This window comes from Schistocerca nitens, chromosome 5, assembly GCF_023898315.1.
Source record: "Schistocerca nitens isolate TAMUIC-IGC-003100 chromosome 5, iqSchNite1.1, whole genome shotgun sequence".
NCBI classification, from domain to species: Eukaryota; Metazoa; Arthropoda; class Insecta; order Orthoptera; family Acrididae; genus Schistocerca; species Schistocerca nitens.
Genome location: NC_064618.1, coordinates 246,364,929 through 246,389,280, shown reverse-complemented (window position 1 = coordinate 246,389,280; position 24,352 = coordinate 246,364,929). Strand labels below are relative to the sequence as shown.

The following is a 24,352-nucleotide window of genomic DNA, read 5'->3' as shown; positions in this document are numbered from 1 at the left end:
GATACACGTCATTGAGCACATACAGAAATGTATGCTCATCCATTCTTAAGTAATTGATGTACGACTTGACGTCTTCCACTGTAAGCTCACATAACAAGTTTTATTGAATGCTTTTATCGTGTCGTCGTAAAACCCACGGCTTCACCCAGATTAGATTAGTTTTTCGTTCCATAGATCCGTGCTGAGGAGATCCTCATGGATGTGGAACATGTTGATTTTTTTTAAGCTAAATAAAAATACTAATAGTATTAATAAATACAATACATCATTTGTCTCTATTAAAAATTTCGCCAATGGAGTAGGAGTTGGCCAGTAGTAAGTCTTTCAGGCTCCTTTTAAACTGATCTTTATTTCTAACTAAATTTTTTATGTTTCCTGGCAAATTATTGAAGATGAGTGTTCCTGAGTAGTGGACCCCTTTTCGAACTAAAGTAAGTGCTTTTAAGTCCTTGTGCAGATCATTTTTGTTCCTGGTATTGTATGTATGAACTGAGTTGTTTGTTGGAAAAAGAGATATATTATTTACGACAAATTTTATTAAGAAGTAAATATACTGAGAGGCAGTAGTTAGTATACCCAGTTCTTTGAAGAGGTTTCTGCAGCAGGTCCGTGAATTTACTCCACAAATAATACGTATTACACACTTTTGGACCTTGAAAACTTTTGTTTGACTTCAAGATTTACCCCAAAATATTATCCCATATGACATTATGGAATGAAAGTATATAAAGCTTTTTCATTTTTATGTTGCCTATGTCTGCTAACACTCGAATTGCAAATACAGATTTGTTAAGGCGTTTCTGCAGTTCTGTGGTGTGCTCCTCCCAACTGAATTTATTATCAAGTTGTAATCCCAGGACTTTTAAGGCTGTCAACCTCGTATGTATGGTTCCATTTTTTCCCCCCACTTCTTTTCCGCATGTGCACACAATGCAATTGGAGTACGTAGAACTGCTGCGGTTAATAACAAGTTGTTGTCAGCCATCTTGAACTTTGACGAAAAATTTGATGACAGTGTAATACCCCTTGTAGCGCTACGTCAAAGATCTTTGTCAAATATATTGGACAGAATATTGGATCACATCTTTGATCAAATCTTTGACAAAGAAATTTGATAGTGTAATACCGGCCTTACTAGGCAACAGGACACAGGCTGAACCGAGGTGACTGAAATGCTAATCATTTCTGCAGAATATATTAATGTAAGGTCCTGTGAATATGAAGGTTCTATCTCTAGTCATTCAAGGTGTTCTGTTTATCTTTTTTTCTTTCTGAACATAAGTGTTCATTTTTATAATGCCTCCCCTTTTACTTATTTACCAGAATGTGTATAAAAACACAAGAGTATTTGAATGCAATGTTATGTCAAAATTTCAAAGGAGTGCCTGAAGAACTTTTGGAGATTTCAGATTTTGATGAAATGAACATCTATGTCTGTACTTGTATAGACACTATAAATGTTACTAATTGCAAATCTCTGAAAGTTTTGGACCGAATGGTTTAAAATTTTGACAAAACATTGCATTTGAATATTTGTCTGTTTTTATATACCTATTTTTTAAATATATGCAATGCATAATTTTTCATTAATTTATTAATAGGGAAACACTGTTACGAAAAAATCTCAAAAAGTTACACCCCCCCCCCCCCCCCCCCACACACACACACTCACAGAAATAGGTCAAGAACTTTTGGAGGTATACAACTGTTAACAAACAAACATTTACATATTTATTTATATACATAGTTTCACAGATAATCTCCAAATGGTGTAATGAATTTGTCTGATAATTTGGTTATATTAGGGTTTGAGGTCCTGCTACATTACACTGATATATGTTTCACCTGTTTTTTGTGTTGTTAAGCAAATGAAGACAGGACGTTAAATTATGTTTCAGTGCTGAAATACTGGCATGCAGTTCTCATTAAGCAAGGGTTTCTTGATGTACTAAGAAGCTGTCTCCCGTATATCATATAAGAAATTACAGAACCAATAATGGAGCAGTTCAAAGGTAAACCAACACCTTGAATAAATTAGACTTACTTATTAATAATCCTATGGACATTTTGTGGTGCCAATGTTCTGCTGACTGGTGAAGAGACCCTGGAAGAAACTGGAGACAAAAAAGTGAATTTTGTATAATATCTGCAATTGAAACTAACTAGTCACAGAATTTAAGCATTCAAAACACAACACATACTCTCATATGGAAGAATAGTAACACTGAGAGGGACACACATTACTGAAATTAATTGTATGCTTGAGGTGGATTCAAATCAACCCTAAAATAATGAGGGTTCAGAACTGTAATTGATACGTGACAAATTAATATGGTCCATGTTTTCACCATATGCAATCAGACCCTGGGTTTGTTTCTGGGAATCTCTTACAACGCAGTTAGTATATGAGTTTACAAGATAACTGTAGAGGTTCCTCATGAGTGGTGCAAATAGAGAGCAACCAATGATATCCAAAACATGTTCAATGAACATCATACAGGGTGTGTAAATAAAGTTTCCAGACTGATTTTTTCCTGATTAGCGGTGCACGCTCAGACCGGTCTCATCACCTGCGCCTGGAGCAAAAACATCACGAGTGCAGCGAGCGTCTGTTTCGAAACGTCGTCGATCAAATTTTGTGTAAAACCGAACAAGACTGGTACAGAAATGTTCGAAATGATTCAAGAAGCTTATAAAGAATACACCATGTCATGTGCCATGATTTTCATGTGGCACAAGTCGTTCAAAGATGGCTACGAAGACTTGGAGGACGATGAGCGCTCTGCAAGACCTTCAATGAGCAGAACTGACGAAAATTTGGACAAAGTGCATCAAATTTTAAACAGTGACCAATGTCTCAGCATCAGATGAAGTGGGTTTGAATCACTCACTGTGTTTCAGATAGTGACAGAAGATCTAATGATGAGAAAATTGTGTGTGAAACTTGTCCCTGAAGTGCTCTCAAATGAACAGAAAGAATGGTGCCTTGCTGTTTCGTTGGAAAAGCTTGAAAGTTTACAAACTGAACCTTTTGGTCAAAGTGGTCACTGGGGATGAGACCTGGGTCTTCGAATATGGTCCCGAGTCGAAGAGATAAAGCTTGGAGTGACATACCTCCGCATCACCAAAGTCAAAGAAGGTCCGCATGAGCAAGTCATGTGTGAAAAGAGTTTGTACCTGCCAGACAGACTGTCAATGGTCAGTATTTCACTGGAGTGGTTTGCTGTTTGAGGGATCGAGACCACCGAGTCTACCCAGAGAAGAAAGACAACTGGGTTCTCCACAATGACAGTGTGACCGTTCACTACTGCTTTGCTGTCACTGAAGTTTTGACCTGGTTCAACATGGCAACACTGCTATAGACACCCTATAACCCCGACCTTGCCCCCGGTGACTTCCTTTTGTTCCCCTGGATGAAGAAAGACCTGAAAGGGAAGCGGTTTGACAGAGTCACAGCAGTTCGAAACGCTTCGACAAGAGTTTTGAACAGCATTCCGGATAAGGATATCCAGGGAGCTTACCAGCAGTGGAAATCTCGTTGGCAGTGGTGTGTGGATTCTCTAGGTACCTATTTTGAAGAATTTTAGTCCGATGTGTGAAAGCATTCAATAAGTTTTGTGTTCTGAGACCAGTCTTGAAACTTTACTTATACACACTGTATAAGATAAATGTGCAGGCCAAGCAAGTCAGGATGCCTGACATTCTTCAAATAAAGTTTGCAAATTCTCCACTACACTGAACAAGGCTTTTTCTGCCAGAATATGACTTGTGGAATAGCCTGTAGGACGTGAAATACCTTAGACTCTCAAATGGTGCTGCTGTAGCAGTTGCTGCTGATAATGCTATCAATGTCTAGAGGTCACTATAAAGTAATCTGTCTAATGATGTCTTTAATCATCACATCTTGCCTTCATGTATTGTGACAATCAACAATTCAACCTTCCAGAGTGCAGTCCTCACATTAGCATATAACAGTTGTGGCCCACTACAATGGGAAAGAACAACCTGCAGTAATGGTAATTACTTAATTTCAGAGACAGCACATATAACAACAGCATGACTCAAAATATCTGAAAATGTCACAATATGACAAGTACATTTCCCATACTGTTCAACCTCCTTCACCCTCCCCCTCGTTCTTATAATGGTATTCTGATTTTGACATCGATGAGCCATATTTGCTTCCATGTTTACAGTTTGTTTGATGGTGCTTCACTGTGCGAGCCTACTACAAGAGTGGACACTGCTGGGATAAAGTATGCACCATCTCTCCACAGTTTTAATCATTTATTGCAGTACAAATACACACACACACACACACACACACACACACACACACACACACACACTAGGAGTTTGGATTCATTTGGCCTGTTCTTCATGGATGTTGCATATTACAATAATAGGATTTGTGATCACACGCTCATTGCTACACACAGAAATTCAATCCCATGGCACAGAAAGGTACAAAGTAAAAGGATAGGAAGGTAGCTTGAGTATGCTAATGTTACCAATGGAACTTATTTATGTACACATTATTGTGACAACATAAACAATGGAAAAAGACCACAAATTCACAATTCCCATCATTAATGTTTTCTTTATTAAAGATTTATGATTATTCTATCTGGATATAATGATCAAATGATAAGATTGTAGATAACTTTCATGGTCCTAAGAACTGGAGCATCCACGACTTAATGGATACCATGAATGAACAGTGTATGCTGATAGGGGAAGTTACATTTGATTCTATTTCCAGGCTTGATGCTGGTTTTTGGACAGTCATTTTTCAGCCACATTAAAGTGCTTACCTTATATTGGCACCAGCAGCTCACAATTCTACCTAACAGAAATGATCAATTGAAGCAAAAAAGTCTAGTAAACATTGGTTCTAAAACACTTACCTTACGAGCTGTGAGAACTTCTTCATCTTTGATATTGTGAAACAAATCTCTTCTACTGCATGCTCTTTGGTATCCATGATTTGAGAAGCGGTAGTATGGACACATAAAAAAAAAGAAAGAAAGAAAGAAAAAATGTCCAGTAAACATACATGTCTTACCAGCTATGAGCATTTGTTCAGTAGAAGAGATTCGTTTCACAGTATAGATGATGAAGACATGATCATAGCTCTGAAGGTATGCATTTTAGAGCCCTTGGTTCTTAGACTTTTTTGCTTTGAATAATTATTCATGTCATATCTCTGAATATTGACCACTCCTCCTGGTAAACCCTGTGGAGTAACTTTTGTGAGGAACATTTCACAGTGGCTTAAATTATTTATGACATCCAAAACACACCAGACCACAATGTTAGATGTTCATCAGAAACGATATTCCACACAGGCATGTTCGCCAATCACATGTCACTGAATTAAAGTCTCTAATGTAGTCTTCACCAATGACAGCTCATAGCCACGTGCATTTTCAAGAATTATAGACCAGAGTTTTATCTCTTTGTGTTGTAAATTTTATAATTTAGCAGACAGTTTATGTTTAACACAACTGTGTTGGCTCTATGAACTACATGCCTGCTTATGACTCATATACTGGTAAAGCAGAAAAAATCTTTTCCATCATAATCAATAAATTTCACAAAAGGTGGACAAACATATGAAAAACTAAATGACACTGACATTAAAATAATCTTATAAGAAGGTTATTTCATTCCATGCAGTTCTGTGTTAGACAGTACAAATTTCTGACAATAACAGTAAAATGTGGGGGAATGGCATTATGTACACCAAAATGTTCGCAGCTTTTGGGCATTCATATTGGAAAGAACTTACAATGAAAATAATGAATTGTATATTTTATATGTAACTGTTGATATGATAAAAATCTCAGAAAATTTGTTTACTCTTTCTATTTCCATTTATTAACATTGGTATGGATATAAATGATCTCCACCATTCATGATTTATATACGTAACTTGTAGGTGACCCTGGTGAGTGCATATGGAGTTTTAAAATCTTATTTGTGTTTTTGAAGATGTGTGTGTGTGTGTGTGTGTGTGTGTGTGTGTGTGTGTGTGTTTGAGAGAGAGAGAGAGAGAGAGAGAGAGAGAGAGAGAGAGAGAGAGAGAGAGGGAGAGAGACTGGGGGGGGGGGGGGGGACGACACATCAAACTCAGAGCCAACACTCAGTGAAACCCCACTTTTACACTTTTCAAGGGTCTGCAAAAAAATGGTGTAAAAGCAGGAAAATGTAACATGTGGGAAATAACATTTTAAGCTGTAGAAATTCCTTATAGGATACCCCCTTGCACTTTATGTGCGATATATGTATATAACAGGCATTAAAAGACTTGTCAGGGACTTGTTTATTATCTAATGAAGGTTTATTATCTAATAAAAACTGCTGATGTAACTGGAATACATAACTGTCTGGGAAGTAGGAACATTTGACTCAATTTTATGTCATGATTGATGTTTTTGAAAGCCTGCAGTTGTCATTCATTATTTAAATAATGAAATACTGCTCTAGTGCAGTATCATCCTTAGCATGATGCACTTCAAGAATTTTTTCTCGCCGTGAAGTGCAAATATGTAAAAAGTATTTTGTGTGCTGTTTGTGTATGTGTTATTCTGTGTCAATTGCAATGTAGTCATCCTTTTGAGGTTATCAGTGACTGTGCCTCATCAGTTATGCAGAACCCCCCCCCCCCCCCCCCCACACACACACACACACAAACTATCACTAACATTTTTTGTTTGTGTAACATCACAAAAAATTCGTATTTAAATACTGCACTTGACAACGAGTATAAATTCTCAAAACATGTTTTACTCAGCATGAAGAAAATATGTAATTGGCGCTGTGTTTAAACTAAAAACATTTGAGCAAATGAATGACTGTGTCAACTAGTGCTCCAAGTGGCCATAGGCCGAAACATACTAAATATGGTTTGACAAAGGTGTCATGATGATCACAACAGTCACAAAACTGCATTTGTGCAGTAGAGACAATTTGGAAATGGTTGTGATTGGTCATGATATCTTTATTCGAACGAACCATGTTACTCCTATCAGCCACCATGCCAAGTAGAGCTTGGAAGTGGTGGGAGATATGGCGCGAATTGTTCCAACTTTTACACGTTTACCAGTTCAAATCAGCTGAGTAGAGTGCCCTAGTGTTAAGAAACTTAACAACATAATGTTTGTAAATACTACTGGATGACTAACATCATGCCAGCATCATTTTTTCTACACAAACATTATTTATCTAATGCGTAAATTGCGGGAAAAGTATAAATATGCTGATGCAAAATCAGGTGCAAATTAACATGGTGGGCATAGGAAATTTGACAGGACCAATAAAAAATGTCATAAACAGCAGAAAAATGTTAATTACGGGAACTTAAAAGCAGGATTATACTGTAGTTTAGTCCTCTTGAATAGCACAATGGGGTAGCCACTGAGCTTTAATTCCCCTTCCAATGGCTGTGTCACAAAGGACAGTGTCAAATTCCATGATTCCACAAGGCATTACAGAGAGATTTGGAATTTAATCTATGCCTTGTGCTTAGGATAGTGATCAAGGATGTCATAGTCCCACCACATCAGCCCCTGCCAACCAAATAACAGTGGTGTTAATTTCTTCCTCTCACCAGGATTGGACCTGGTTACCTCCAAGTCAAAAATTATTGCGCGAGTAAGAATTAGCAGTCTCATCTACAGAGGCAGGTATTTCTCCAATGAATACAGCTGTTGTCGGACAAAAAGAGAAAACAAATAAATTTTGGCTGGCAAATTATTCTACTTCATAGAAAAAACTCTGAATAGATAATCTCTCTCTCTCTCTTTGTGTGTGTGTGTGTGTGTGTGTGTGTGTGTGTGTGTGTGCGCGCGTGCGTAAGAGAGAGAGAGAGAGAGAGAGAGAGAGAGAGAGAGAGAGAGAGAGAGAGAACATATGGACATGTTCAGTTAATCACTTTAAATGTAATTTAAAACATATCATGTAAACGGTCATCACACAGTAATATTTTCACTGAGGAAATGTACTATTTTTTAGTGTAGTTGGCATGTTCCATACCGTACCAGTATATTACAAACATGGAACATGGAAATAAGTTACTAACTGACCTTCAATATCTCTTGTCTTCTCCCACTCATCCTCTTCATCACTCCAGGAGCCTGCACAGCTATCTGAGGTGGCACTATTATAGTAAGAACGTGAGTTTACATATTTCAACACAAGATTTTTGAGTATGCAGTCAGATGGTTTTTCCAGGAGACTCTGCAATAAAAATTAAAAGCTAGAGACACTATATGAATTAAATTATACTACATTTAGGGCTGGAACTCAATTGAAGAAATAATATTTGTTGGCTCAACATCGAACTTTATACTCAAATTCTGTATCTATTATTGAGCAGGAATAGTGTTAAATGGTTGAGAGAAGTGGAGGATGTAAGCTTCCCCTGTTTTGGCAATGCTGACACAGTGTCTTTCTTTCTTTTATAGTGAATCACCAAACAATTGAATCACATTTCATACTCATAGCTTTTAGTTCATATTCATTGCACTTTCACACCAGTAAGAAATATAAACATTAATCATCTCAAATACCACAAACTACTACTGAACTATAAATACAATGGTATTACCTACATCATTAAATTTAAGCAACAAAATACACTCCTGGAAATTGAAATAAGAACACCGTGAATTCATTGTCCCAGGAAGGGGAAACTTTATTGACACATTCCTGGGGTCAGATACATCACATGATCACACTGACAGAACCACAGGCACATAGACACAGGCAACAGAGCATGCACAATGTCGGCACTAGTACAGTGTATATCCACCTTTCGCAGCAATGCAGGCCGCTATTCTCCCATGGAGACGATCGTAGAGATGCTGGATGTAGTCCTGTGGAACGGCTTGCCATGCCATTTCCACCTGGCGCCTCAGTTGGACCAGCGTTCGTGCTGGACGTGCAGACCGCGTGAGACGACGCTTCATCCAGTCCCAAACATGCTCAATGGGGGACAGATCCGGAGATCTTGCTGGCCAGGGTAGTTGACTTACACCTTCTAGAGCACGTTGGGTGGCACGGGATACATGCGGACGTGCATTGTCCTGTTGGAACAGCAAGTTCCCTTGCCGGTCTAGGAATGGTAGAACGATGGGTTCGATGACGGTTTGGATGTACCGTGCACTATTCAGTGTCCCCTCGACGATCACCAGTGGTGTACGGCCAGTGTAGGAGATCGCTCCCCACACCATGATGCCGGGTGTTGGCCCTGTGTGCCTCGGTCGTATGCAGTCCTGATTGTGGCGCTCACCTGCACGACGCCAAACACGCATACGACCATCATTGGCACCAAGGCAGAAGCGACTCTCATCGCTGAAGACGACACGTCTCCATTCGTCCCTCCATTCACGCCTGTCGCGACACCACTGGAGGCGGGCTGCACGATGTTGGGGCGTGAGCGGAAGACGGCCTAACGGTGTGCGGGACCGTAGCCCAGCTTCATGGAGACGGTTGCGAATGGTCCTCGCCGATACCCCAGAAGCAACAGTGTCCCTAATTTGCCGGGAAGTGGCGGTGCGGTGCCCTACGGCACTGCGTACGATCCTACGGTCTTGGCGTGCATCCGTGCGTCGCTGCGGTCCGGTCCCAGGTCGACGGGCACGTGCACCTTCCGCCGACCACTGGCGACAACATCGATGTACTGTGGAGACCTCACGCCCCACGTGTTGAGCAATTCGGCGGTACGTCCACCCGGCCTCCCGCATGCCCACTATACGCCCTCGCTCAAAGTCCGTCAACTGCACATACGGTTCACGTCCACGCTGTCGCGGCATGCTACCAGTGTTAAAGACTGCGATGGAGCTCCGTATGCCACGGCAAACTGGCTGACACTGACGGCGGCGGTGCACAAATGCTGCGCAGCTAGCGCCATTCGACGGCCAACACCGCGGTTCCTGGTGTGACCGCTGTGCCGTGCGTGTGATCATTGCTTGTACAGCCCTCTCGCAGTGTCCGGAGCAAGTATGGTGGGTCTGACACACCGGTGTCAATGTGTTCTTTTTTCCATTTCCAGGAGTGTACATGAAATACTCCAAGTGCCTCCCTATGCCATGTCCACTCAAGAAGTGAAGTTGCAATTCTTTCCAGATATCTGGTCTCATTGTTAAGAAAAACTGTTGTATAGTAACTATTGGTTTCAACTATTTCAAATTTAATTTATAATAATCATCATATTATTTTAGATGCGAGAATGACTATGGTATCCTCACATGTTATAGGCCTGTACAGAAAATAAATACATGAGGGTTTCATTCACTAAAATCTTATCATCATCATCATCATGGTTATTATTATTTTTTGCAAAAGAGGTGATGTATACAAGGAGGTACCCAAAAACACTGGAACAACATTGCCGTGGGCAGAGATGGTGTAGTACGCATTTCTGCCACTAGACATGTATAACTTAAGTCATTGCCAGTTCAGCGCCACCTGTGTTGTCAACCTGGCTTGTTCTGTTCATATGCAGTGGTTGGTTTGGTTGTTTGGGGGGAAGAGACCAAACATCGAGGTCATCGGTCTCATCGGATTAGGGAAGGATGGGAAAGGAAGTCGGCCGTGCCCTTTCAAAGGAACCATCCCGGCATTTGCCTGGAGTGGTTTAGGAAAATCACAGAAAACCTAAATCAGGATGGCCGGACGCGGGATTGAACCGTCATCCTCCCGAATGCGAGTCCAGTGTGCTAACCACTGCGCCACCTCGCTCGGTATGCAGTTGTTGTTTTTGCTAGTGTTGTATTGTTTTTGTTTCATTTTTTTATGATGGCAAGTTTAAGTGAACAACATGCAGCTGTGAAATTTTGTTTTCTACTTGCTAAAAATGCTGCTGGAACTGTTTCAATGTTGGAAACAGCTTACCAAGATGACTCTGTGGGAAAAACACAAATGTATGAATGGTTTGCTAGAGTTAAAAATGGCAATGTGTTGATTGATGACAAACCTTGTTCTGAACATCCATCAACTGCCTGAATCAAACCTTTTATTTGGAAATTGTAAGAAAATTGCGTGACAGTGTTCATCAAAAATGACCCCATTTGTGGCAGACTGAAGACGGGTTCTTCCTACACAATGCATCTGCACACATTGCCGTCTCTGCTAACATAGTTTTTTGCTAAAAATGATATGGTTCTGCTGCCCCACACACATTACTTGCCTGACTTAGCTCCATGTGACTTTTTCTTATTTCCATGCACGATATGAGGCATGAAATGACATCGATTTGATAATACTGAGGAAGTCAATACGAAAACAAAGGAGGAGCTGTCAGCCATTTCTAAAGATGACTACAAAAAATGTTTCCAACACTGGAAGCACTGGCGGGACAAATGTATTAATTGTAATGGACAGTATTTTGATGCAGAAAAGAGTATTTTGTAAACAATTTGAAAATATATAGCATTCACAAAACGACTTTTTTTGGGGGTACCCCCTTATCATCATAAGTGATGCTGTAAATGTACACTGTGGAGGAATGTAATGATTTATAATGATTATTCAATTAAGAAAGTTTCTTTTGCCAGTCAAAATAGAATTTAAAACGTGTATTCTCAGCTATTGTGCACACACACACACACACACACACACACACACACACACACACACACACACACCTGATTTAAAAATAGAAAACACTTACTAGCATAACAACACACATCCTTGTCTACAATAAACAGGTATTGGTTTCTACAACATGAAAATATCTACTGTCTTTGACAGTTATCAGTGTAATTATGTAAATTATAAGCAAGCAAAAGTAGATAAACAGTAGATGTATCTGGATAACAAATTTATTATTAGAGTGCATGACAATGTGGCTGCTAGTACATGCACTCTTATTTCTATGAGAAGAGTGTGTTTAAAATAAACAATTTTTTTAGAAAACTTAGTAGATGGACAACATATGACCCCATCATAGTTTATTAAAATACCTGGGCCTTCCTTAAAATTTAAATGAAATATGGTTAAATACGTAGCCAAAATTGAAAAAATATGATCCAGAGTATTGTGGCTGATTGATCACATACTGAAAAAGGTTGAACTAACCATTTTAACTCTCATTAAAATATCCTAGCTAGTAACTTAAACAATTGTCTGGATAACACACAAAAAAATTGAAATTATCAATCATTTTGATTGTGTCTGTAGCACTGACATCTGATTGCAATCAACCACGTGTGATTCTTGGCTTAAGAACGAAATTTACATTGGATTCTTTTATAGGTAATTGACAGTGTTGATTGATGGACCTGACAAAGGTCACTGGACTTGTTAGCAAAAACTGTATTTTATGTTAGAGTAGTACTTGTGCACACTCTGGTCTGCATCATGAAATCTATGGGACAGAATACAAATCAACTTTGTAGGGTCATTTCTAAAACTGAAGTAAAAGGTGGTTGTCAACACCTCATTGAACGATCCTTGTAATGTAAATACACTGTCTATTATCGCCACACAGCTGACACCACCATTAACATCATAACAAAGATCCTGGCCTTCAAGAGAAAAGGAATTGTGATTGACAGTGGCCCATAATTCGTTTCTCAGTTGTTTCAGCATGTCTTTCAGTGAAATGGCAGTCAGCACCACCTGCCCATTTGAGGCTGAATATATTGTCCATGCCTTCAAGCATCATAAGGGGTAGGAAAAATCAATGGGGCAGATCTTGTGTCTTTCCTAAGCACTTACTGGACCACAACTGTAAATAGCCACAGCTGAACCAACTTATGTCACGAGCCCTAACCCCCCCCCCCCCAACTTTTTAAGTTGCTGCAGCCAATTTTTGGACTCACAATATAACAGTCACCAGCGAATCATATCAATGATCTACCTATGCGGGATGCACTATTGAGCAGAATCTGAGTTGTGCATGCTGATTACAGCAGTTTCTAAAAGAAGAACCCATATATTTGCTGTAGCAACCAATATACAACAATTGCTGTGATATGAGAACAAGTGACACTCCAGGTTTTCCTATCAACCACTATGCCAAGCCTCAATCAGTTAGGTGAAAGCTGTTCTTGGATAATGGTTTCTTTTGTTTGCTATCATATTTGTTTTGGCATCTGCCTCTAAATCTTGACAGCACTGGTGGGTAGTTTTACTCCCAAGGTACATGTATCATGGTAATGAAGTTCTTAACCATGTGCCTAAGTGACATGTGGCCTATCAAACTACTACTCTCAGTACTGCACATAACTAAGTCAATAACATGCAAACAAGTATGAGAAAGGTCTCTTCTAATCAGAATATATTTACTAGGCACTGTCTTTATTATACTGTAAGTTTATAGATAAGTCACTATGATGTCTGAAGTTCACTCACAGGACTTCAACTTTTACACACGTATACCCACTAACTCCACTCAAGTTAGCTGTTGCTTTATTGATTCAGTCCTATTACCATAAAATATTACCTGTTATCTCATTTCATAGAAAACTAATGTGCATGGACAATTATTAATGTTCATGCCTACTTTCTGCACTCAGATGTATTACTGGGCACACTGCACTCATTTGCAACTCACTTCTCCAGGCATCCTCCTACTAACAGCTGCACACCAATTCAGCAGGTGCCAAACTGCTCTTACAGTTGGATGAAGGAGCAGCCCAGCAATACCTATGTGCTCCATTCTGGCAGATACGTAAGTGCAAAATGCAATACGTAGAAACTTTTTCTGTATCAAAATCTGTAACCATACAACTATCGCAGGACCATAGATATGACACATGAGTGTCATGGCCCAACAACCTACATAATCCCAGCTGGCCAAACAACCTACATAATCCCAGCTGGACAACGTCAGCCACAGACAGTGCATTGCCCATTTGATGCCACAGATACACTCCTTATTCCCATTTCTACAAATCACAGCCATTGCTGCCACTGCCATGACAGACCTACAAAACATAGATCACACCACTGACGCCAACTCCACATCAAACTGGCCACCACTGTGACCAGCAGCATTTTCATCACACTCCGAGGTCTGTTGTCTAGTGGGCTGTAAACATTGCTGAAATGTATGGCACAGGATCACCATAACTGTTGCCAGGAGTGGCAGCCGACCTCCAATGCCGCAATTAAAGCCACCACTGCCAATGGTGCCTAACCACTGATATAACTGAAAAGAATACCACAGATCTTAACCCATGTCCACTGATGCAACACCAACAGTCACAGTCAACATGCTACCAGTGATGCTGATAGCAACAGTTACAACACCAAGAATTGTGGGATCACCATCATCTCCTTCTGAGGGTGTTATTAAGCAAGTAAAACTCCAAACCAGTATATGAGACATTAAAAACATTATATCTGTCTATGTCTCTATTCTTTTGTTTTGCAGTTTGGCCACAGACATTGGAAGTGGGATAATTTGTCATTTCATCAGCATATATTTTCAGCTTGATTTCAGAGGCATATTCATAAAATATTACTGACTTTTAATTAGCTCATGGTTATTTTCCTGCTTTCTTAGAAAACTGTCTGTCTGGTGTTGTTGTGATGCAAGCTGTTTGGGACTAATTTTAACCACTAAACACTGCTTGTGACTGTAATTTTTAGTGATATTTGATGGAAGTAGTTTCGACATAGTTGCTGGGTTATTGACAAAGGTATTGTTGCATGTATATTTATTTACATGCACATTATTTTAATACAAATGTCTGTTTCCTGTGTTGTTGTTGTTCTTTTTTTTCTGTACTTATTTTTACAGCTGCACTTCTTACAGTTGTAGCAAATAAAGTAGAGAAAACGAGAGGTCTCATGGCCTCATTCTATTTTTTGCTGTTATATAAAATTCTCCAGGTCACTTTAATTTCCCAAATACTGTGCTGTTCCTACTCCAAACAGTATGGTCATGTGAAAAATTTATGCAGAAGTCTGGCATGGAACTCAACACCTCTACCTTACAAATATCTCTCCCACATGTCCCCATAATAATTACAAAACTGAACTAAGGAGGGTGAAGTGGAGTGAGAGAGAGTCTGCAGTAAAGTTAGAAAAATAGCAGAAGTTAATGCAGCATTTCATACGCTGGTTATCTGTCCCAATTTTTACAATTTATTTGGTAGTCAAACGAAGCTTATGAATTTTCTTATCATACTCATGAAATGTGTTTATAATATAATGTGTTTTTGGTATTTAGCAGCCTTTCTTTAAGTTTATAAATAGTGTACAATATGAAGTAGTTTGTAATAAATATGTCTTTAGGTAGCAAATATTGAGTGTTCAAAGAAATTTTAAGCTTACAGCCAGTTGTCGTCAACTACACTTCAAGATATTTCAACCATGAACCTGCCAGTCATGCTCAGCTGAGCCATCAAATATTTGTGAAGATGTCCTTTGTTCTGCAATATACACCACACTGTGAGTATTTCGCACATGTCAAGATCACACTACCCAGTGGCAGCACACTCACTGATGGGACTGCTGAACTCAGCTGTCACCAGCATTGCTGCTCACTACAGCCATCGATGCACTCTGTCGTCTTTGACTATGGCAAATCATGGAGATGGTAGGACAACTAGTAATTGCTCTCATGGCTCATCAGATTTTCTGCCATACATATTTAAACGGCTTCTTTAATAATGGAGTCCCAAAAAGATGTTGCTGTGGCCAATATTATTGTTTTATCATTCTTCATTAAATGTCTTGATGAAAGCAATCAGTTTTTGAAATTATAATATAACTGACTTGGGGAAAAAAATCTACTTACCAAGCAGCGGCAGGAGAAAACACATATTAAAGTTGAAGAAATGTGCAAGCTTTCAGAGCCAATGGCTCCCTCTTCTGGCAGAAGGGTTGACGGGGAAGGAAGAGGGATGAAGGAAAAGGGTTGGTGAGGTTTAGGAAATGGGGAGAGTTATGGAAAAGTTACCAAGAACCCTGTGTCAGCAGAGGCTTACCGGACGTATGAGAAGGAAAGACTGACTGTTGGGGATTGCATAAGATGAAATATGAAAACCTGAGAGCTTAAAGGTGGAAGATAGGGTAATACGCAAGACAGAGATTACTGACAAAACACCAAGCAAGAATATGAAACTTCGTGGCAGATTAAAACTGTGTGCTGGACCGAGACTCGAACTCGGGACCTTTGCCTTTCGCGGGCAAGTGCTCTACCAACTGAGCTACCCAAGCACAACTCACGCCCCATCGTCACAGATTTACTTCTGCCAGTACCTCGTCTCCTACCTTCCAAACCTCCACCAAGCAAGAGTTAACAAGAACGGAAAGTTAAGTGCACTGCACGCAGCAGATGTGTGTGTGGGGATTGGGGAAAAGTAGACAGATCAGAAAATAAAAGACACAGAAAACTGAAAGGGAGTGAAGAAAGGAATAGTTACTAAAAAGAAATAATGCAAAGATCAAAGAAATTAACATACATTAAGACCAGGTGGGTGGTGAGAACCAAGGACATGTTGTAATGCCATTTCCCATCCGTGTAAATCTGAGAAACTGGTGCCAGGGGGGGGGGGGGGGATCCAGATGGCACATTCGGTGAAGCTGGCACCAAGGTCAAGACTGTCATGATGTAGAACATGCTTTGCAACAGGATATTATGCGGTACCAGTATACACCTTGCTTCTATGCACATTCATCCTAGCTGATAACTTGGTTAGTCATATCAGTGTAGAAGGCTGAACAGTGTTTTCGTAACAGCTGGTACACGACATGTGTTGTTCCACAGAAGGCTCTCCCTTTGATAGTATATGTTTTGCCAGTTACATGGCTATTATAGATGGTGGTTGTGGTGGTGGCGATGGTAGTGGTGACGGGAGGGGGCATAGGACATTTCTTGCCTACGAGGTGGTCACAGGGATAGGAGCCATAGGCTAGGGAAATGGGTGCAGAAGGAAAACAGGGTCTGACCAGGATATTGTGGAGATTGGGAGGAGGAGGAGGAGGAGGAGGAGGAGGAGGGAGAGGGGTGGGGGGACAAAAAGCTATTCTAGGCGTGGTGAGAAAAGTGCCAAACAAAATGAACCTCATTTCGGGGCATGGTTTTAGCAAGTCATAGCCTTATCAAAGTAGCTGATTAACACATTCAAGACCAGTATAGTATTGAGTGACATGAGGCTTTTTGGAGGGATCAGCTGTACCAGGACTGGATGTGATGTCCTGGGAAATCTGATTTTGAATTGGAAGGTGGAGTAGTTACATCCAGCAAAGGCTGAAGTGAGAATGGTTGTGTTGCATTAAAGAATCTGCATCTGAACCCAGCCACTGCATGTCTGGTGGAGATACAATGTTCGACAACAGCAGAGTAGCTCAGTTACAAAAGGCAAGTGTAGTATTGATGTTTGATGTAGTGTTCTTCCACAGTGCGCATGATCCAGCTTATATAATCCATACCATATTGACAAGGTGTTCTGTAAATTCCATTCTTCCACAACAGAAAATACTCATTCACTAAATACAGCAGGTCGGCTATCTTAGATGGTGGGCAGAAAACCATTTTCACCTGAAAATTACAGAGGATTCTTGCTATTTGAAATGAAATATTTCCAACAAATGTAAGAAATGCTAGAGATGTTGCCAACATGCTCTCCTCTTGATTACTTCCTGGCCCTTGGTTGTAACTGACAGTGAGTGCCCTGTTAATCTGCCAAGCAGAATATCCATTTTCCTTGAACACTGTCTTTAGGCTTGCAAGCTCTGTAGGCAAACTATCTGCATCTGGAACTGTGAGAACTCTTGCGTACTGGTGTTTTAAGCACTCTCATAGTTTGTGCTGGGTTATGAAAACTTGACAATTGTCAATATAAACCAGTATGAGAGAGCGTGTGATAAACTGAAAGCCCCAAAGAGCCAGCATTGTTCTGTCTAACCAAAACATCCAGGAAAGACAGACAATAATCTTTCTCTAATTCCACAGTGAACCAGATGTTCTATAAATGGAGCTTATAGCGAAACAAGTGCTGTATCGTTTGTGAGATACAGAGGCGAGCAGGTGTGCTGGGACTTACCCCGGTTCACTGTTAGTAGCGCCACGTCACCATAACGCATTTGTGTGTAGCGCACAAGTATTGCACCATAATTAAGAATAAAATTAAAAGTTAAAATGGTTTTTTCAAACTTTGTCAGCATATATTTTAATGTAATAATGTTTTAAATGTCAAGTCTTAGAGTGGTTAGATCAATAGTTTTCCTAAATACATTGTTTTAAGAGAAAAATAAGTGGTGCTAAGTAATAAAGCTAGAACGCCAGAAATTGGTCATAATGTGCAGAAGTATGTCAAAATTAACTGGTGCCAGTCTCAACACGATAAAATAAAAATTGTAATCAGAATCTACGCTTTTAAGAAAAACTGAAGGTGCTAGATATTAGACTTAGAATGTAAAAATTTGTGTGATGTTTCAGTTCAACCTAAAAATAATAACTATGTGACCACATCAAGTTACCTCTAATAGTTTTTGAGTAATTTAATGAAAACTAAAATTGGAACTAAAACATCCTTAATTGTAGTAGATTAGGTAACCATAATTTTAATGCTAGAAATTTTTGGTTACAGCACATGATAAAAACTATTAAATAATAGAGCTATAACAAGTTTTGGGACTGTAATGTTAATAACAACCAATACAAGATCTCTTTAAGTTATAGTTCAGAGGTAATGATCTACTGTCAGTTCCGTTCTAAAAATTCTAGAACGCAAAGTTTTTATGCAAGTGAGCTGAAACTTTTACTGAGATTTCAACCAACTTACCTACATGCATGCAAAAATTAAGAAGCTTCTAAATTAATTCATAACTGTCATTAAATATTGTGTGTACAAGGAAGCGGCCATTTAGAGACTGCTGCCATGTGCATAAGGCGGATGACAGCAGGTGTTCCCTCGGCCGTCCACTGTGTCACGTATATAAGTATAGCCCGAGAGGCAAGACCAGGCTTAACTTCACACCCAGCCACTCTAAGATCCGCGTCTGTCAAATGCCGGATGGCGCGCTGCCTCGGATGATGTCAGAGACGGGCTTTTGCAAAAAGCCAGCTTTCAGTAATAACAGATGTGAACTTGCGAGGACTGTACACTGTCCTGGATCGCTTAGATTTTTGCTAAGTAACTGTTAGTGTGCCGTCCGTAATATTTACAAATCTGTGTAGCAAGTGGTGACAATTATCTTCCATTTTGGTCGCGAGCATTTATTTTGAATATCAGTAGTCAGGGCGAAAGACAATTTGGTAGGAACTTGTGACAACGTTCCCTGCTTTATTTCTTCATTGATCGTCCTCGGTGTTGACGTACTGGCTGAAAAAATAGGGGGTGGAAGTGCAGTACTGTCTACTGTAAATTATGTAGCTGACAGATACACATTTGTGTTTCACTGTTGTTTACTTTTACTTTTCACACCCTCCCCCCCCCCCCCCCTTTTACACATTTAATATGGCCAGTGCACTATTGTTTAACTTTTGATAAGCTTCATTAATATGTTGCAGGTGAACATCGACATACTGCTATAATAGTTTCCTGTTGAATATCTGTGAGCAGTAAAAGCCTAAGCACATAGTTCACATTTCTTGAAGAATAAAAAGGTATGTATGGAGCACACACTGTCATTGTTTTAACACATGGTCTAACTGTGTAACACTTATTTCACAGTTACGCTGAAGCATTGTTGTTGTTCTAATTGACACAGATTTCTCGTCTCTAAATCGGCTGTGGACTGACTGTCTCAGGACCAAAAATTGGGCCCTTATATCTTCTCACAATAATAGGTACTGAAACAACAAATTGTTCGAAGTTAAATTTACAGAAATAACAATTAAAACTTAACTCATTCGATTAACTGAACACATTGAAAAATTGGTTCTTTTTAACAGTTTCTTCTATCACAGGAGTTAGGCTGAATTATTTGTTTAAATGATGAAATTAACAGATGTTGTTACACACCAATACTGTTGACAAAACTGTTAATTACTTTGGAATTAATTAAGGGCTGACTTTGCTAACATGTTTTTGAATAGAGCCAAATAGATACTTTAAGATTACTAGTATGTCGTCTTCCAAATGTTTACAATTATTACAGAATTTATATTTGTTTATAAGTCAACAATAGAATTTAAGTTACAAAACAATTACTGATTTTGCCCTATAATGGAAAGTATTAACTAGGAATAGTCAAAATAAATTAGAAAATCAATTACATACATAAAACTACGCACAAAATTAGAACTCGTGTTATATTCTGTAAAACTGAGAAACTGAGGGCTGACCTTTCTCTTTTATGAAAATGCAGATTGTACTCAAGTATGTTTATGGCAATTAGTTAAAAAACAAAAAACAAAAAAACAAAAAATGCGAATTAAAGAGGCAGATATGGCAAAACAAAAGGGGAAGTAAAATTATCCCGGCTTGCTTCGTCACAAACTTACCATAGAGGTCGCCTCTGAACTGCTCATAGTGCTGTTTAGGATAGAGAGATTTACTGTCAGTATGAACATAATGAATACTTCCTGTTGTGCATGAGAAACTGTACTAAGTATATGTATCAATTAGAACTCTAAAATTTCATTTATAATGATAGTCCTGATCCCGCTAAGCAAACAGAGAATAGAAGCATTTCTTTCAGTGGGCTGGACAAGAATGTGGACGTGTAGACTGGGAACTATGCTCAGTATGTTCTCCATCACTTTCTGGCTGACCACAAAAATAGTTGCCAGGCTCTCGTAAAATATCGGTGAACCACCAAAGTTATTTCTACTCGCTGCCCCACAAGCTGAGCTGCTGTCCTTTAATTTATTTTCTCCAAGAAGCCATACTATGAAAGTATCATACGTATACCTCCAAAGTACAGTTTTTTAAGAATCACTGATTCAAGTGCTGTCTCCTCTAAGTTCTCCATAAAAAGATTGGCTAACAGGTGAAACAGAGGGCTACTCATGGTGATGCTGTCAGTTTCTTCAAAATATTCATGGTTGAACATAAAACAGGACAAGGAAAGAGTGTACTGAAGCAAAACAGTGATGTCTGCCTGAGACTTATTTCCGACTAGTGCTGAAGAATTTGTGAGAAGACCTTCATAAAAAAGAGATACTACATTAAAGCTAACTAAATGGTCCAAAATATTTAGATGGAGGGCATGCCATCCACTGATATATGATGTGAGCATTTGGCCGACAATGGTCTCAACAAGGAAGCAAGATGTTTGACTAAGTCATCAGGAAGCTCATACAGTCTTGGTAGTACATAACCATAACGTTTTAACCTCTTGATCTCTTGACGAAATGAGGGAGAATTCATGATTGCAGAAGTCTATCATTTGCAAATGTCCTGTTGGATTGTAATCAAACTTCATATAGGTATAATCGCTTGGTATACAATACATCTCATCAGCATATGAACTATGAGTTAACAGAACTCTTTCATTACCTTTATAGCCCTTCAGTACCACTATGTCATAATCACGCATCAGATATGCAGCAGTACTGTTATGTTATAGCTTGTTTAATGATAAGATGTAAAGTCTACTACCAAGGAGACCACAAGGCAACTGGATTTTTGTAATTTACATACTTCTGGTACATGAAGTATGGGATTCAAATGCCAATCTGTCAAGGCAGTTGAGTGCAACTCAAACATTCTCAAGAAAATCGATTTTGAGGTTATTCAAGCAAGTTTAACTCACTGAAGTTCATACGATTCTTCGACGGGCTGCATGGCTCAATTGGTAGTGCATGAAATTGGTAATCACTGGATCGCTGTGTTTCACCCTCATTTTGTCCCCCCCCCCCTCCCCCCAAAATAGCAGTAGCTACATCAGTCAAGATACCTGTATCGTTTAAACAAAGTCATCAAATATATGCTAGTTGACAAATATCCATCATTTTTATGAAAAATGAACATTGTCTTATTGCTAATTACATATTGCACAGCTACTCTCATCAGTGATGATGGTTTAACTCTTCATCAAGTGAACAAGCGAAGGCAACTAACAGTAAAATATATATTTGATAAATTTTATGTTCAAATGACATCGGCATTCAAACTGAGTGAAGGGAAAAAAATAAATAAATAAAAATTGAAACAAGACTGCAACCATCAAGTATTAGTCGCAAGCAGTACCAATTTAGCGATGTGACCTGTCGAAAAATCGGTGTAACTTTGGTGACTCAGAAAACTTGTAAGCCAATTTTCTCGAGAATTTTTGATAGTTGCATCAAACTACTTTGGTGTATTGGTATTTTTCTGAACTTCAGGTACCATAAACATAAAAAAATTCAAAACATCTGATTGCGGTGTGGTCTCCTTGTAAGTGGCTCGGTATTATGCCCTATCAACCAATGTCTCCTTTTTGTCAAGTTGTATCATAAACTTCTTTTCTCCGCAGTTCAATTCAGTAATTTTTTGTCAGTTATACAATATATTTGTCAAATTGCTGACATTCTACTGTAGCACCATAATTCAAGAGGTCCTATTCCCTTCAAGTTTGTACTGTTTGTCATCCACATTTCACTTCCACCACTGCTACACTCCAAAACAAATCTGTTATGACAGACTTCCTAACACTTAATTTATATTTGCTGTAAACAAGTCCTTTTTCTCCCCCCCCCCCCCCCCCCCTGCATTTTGTACACATTGTCCTTTGACCACCATGTTTTGATGTAAAGATAGCAGAAATAATCTACTACTTTTAGTGTCTTATTTCTGATATATACTTCAGCAGAGCCTGATTTGATTTGATGAAATTCTGTTACCCTAGTTTTACTCTAGTTCATGATTGTATAGTAACCTTTCTTCACAAAACTATTGTTTCCTTTCAACTGATCTTCCAAGTACATTCCAGATTTAGCTTAGGTTTTTTTCTGCTGCTTGCTCAATATATGGTTTGAATAACCTAGGGATTGGCTACAGCCCTTTGTTGCTTCCTTGTCAACTACTGCTTCCTTTTCATGCCCTTCAACTCTTATAACGGTAGTCTGGCTTCTGTTACAGTTTTGGATATCCTCTAGCTCCCTTTATTTTATCCCTGTTACCTTAAGAATGTCAAAAGACTGGGGAGTCTCACTTTGAAGTCACTAACAGCAACAATTCTTGGATAGAAGTCATGTTGTCAGGTAGCAGACTGAATTAGTCATATTCCAAATTTTCATAGTTACAACACAACGCACTCTTCTGGCACAGGTGCAACAACTTTTTTTTTAATTTATCTCAGAGATCCAAGACTTACGTACATTAAATACAGTAAAAAAATTATCTCCCATCATACTGACAACAGGTGGATCTTTCTCATACTGGTGCCTGAGTGACAACTACTTTCTACCTTTCACAAAATTATCCATTTTTCTCTCTTACAATTCCAAAAGCAATTATTAATGTTTTCATTTTTAAATGTGTGTATTGGCAGTACTGAAATGCCACCTCCTGAATGGGTGAACTGGCCAGTGACTCTACCCCAATGTAATTTTGCAGAACAGAAGAAGCTACATCTTGTAATGGACAGATCTGTTCAGGATGTCTCAGGAGGAATGGTCAGTATTCAGGGATATGATAGGAACAATCAACAATCATTCAAAGCAAAAAAGTCAAGTAAACATGGGCTCTAAAACACATAGGCTATCTTACATACTATGAGCATTTCTTCACCTTCAATATTGTGAAACACATCTCTTCTATTGAACATGTGTCCGTAGCTCTTAAGGTACGCATTTTACAGCCCATGTTTACTGGAAATTTTTTTCTTGTATTGGTCCTTACTATTTCCTCCCAAAAATATGGAAAGCAAAGAGCTTGCAGTAGAAGGGATTTGTTTCACAGTATCCAAAATGAAGAAATCCTCATAGTTCTTAAGGTAAGTATTTCAGAGCCCATATTTACTAGACTTTTGTTGCTTTGAATGATTATTCCTATGATATTCCTGAATATTGATCATTCCTTCGAGACAAAATAAAGCTGTGCTCATAGTTCTTAAGGTAAGCATTCTAAAGCCTATTTTTATTAGACTTTTTTGCTTCAAATTATTGTTCCTGTCATATTCCTCAATACTGGCCATTCCTCCTGGGACACCTTATATTTTTAGGCAATAATTACTTTGAACTGCATTAAACAAAACATACTTGAATTTACTGCCTTTCACCACAAACAGATATAGACCCTTTATTTAAAGTGATAATACAAAATCATTCCACGGGAGCACCCAATTTCTATCCCTTTCCATTGCTCATTATTAAGCCTTGTAATATAATGTAAATTCTTATGATATAGGTTTAATATTATTACTTTTATTCCACATTTCATACTTCACTATTTCTTTTTATAATTTTCTTTTAAAATATTAAGAATGTGTTATGATGTGTCCATAACACTGTGTCACT

General features: G+C 38.9%; 1 protein-coding gene across 4 annotated transcripts in view; it reads right to left on the bottom strand.

Annotated features, from left to right (window-relative positions):
• Positions 1–24,352, bottom strand: part of LOC126260119 (FHF complex subunit HOOK interacting protein 2A-like) — a 204,048-nt gene that overhangs the window by 57,690 nt on the left and 122,006 nt on the right. For all 4 annotated transcript variants that reach the window (XM_049957364.1, XM_049957363.1, XM_049957366.1 and 1 more), the window contains 2 exons: positions 8,088–8,241; positions 2,045–2,114 (listed from right to left, as the gene is read on the bottom strand). In XM_049957364.1, the coding sequence (XP_049813321.1) occupies positions 2,045–2,114; positions 8,088–8,241 (224 nt within the window). The remainder of the gene's footprint in view (positions 1–2,044; positions 2,115–8,087; positions 8,242–24,352) is intronic.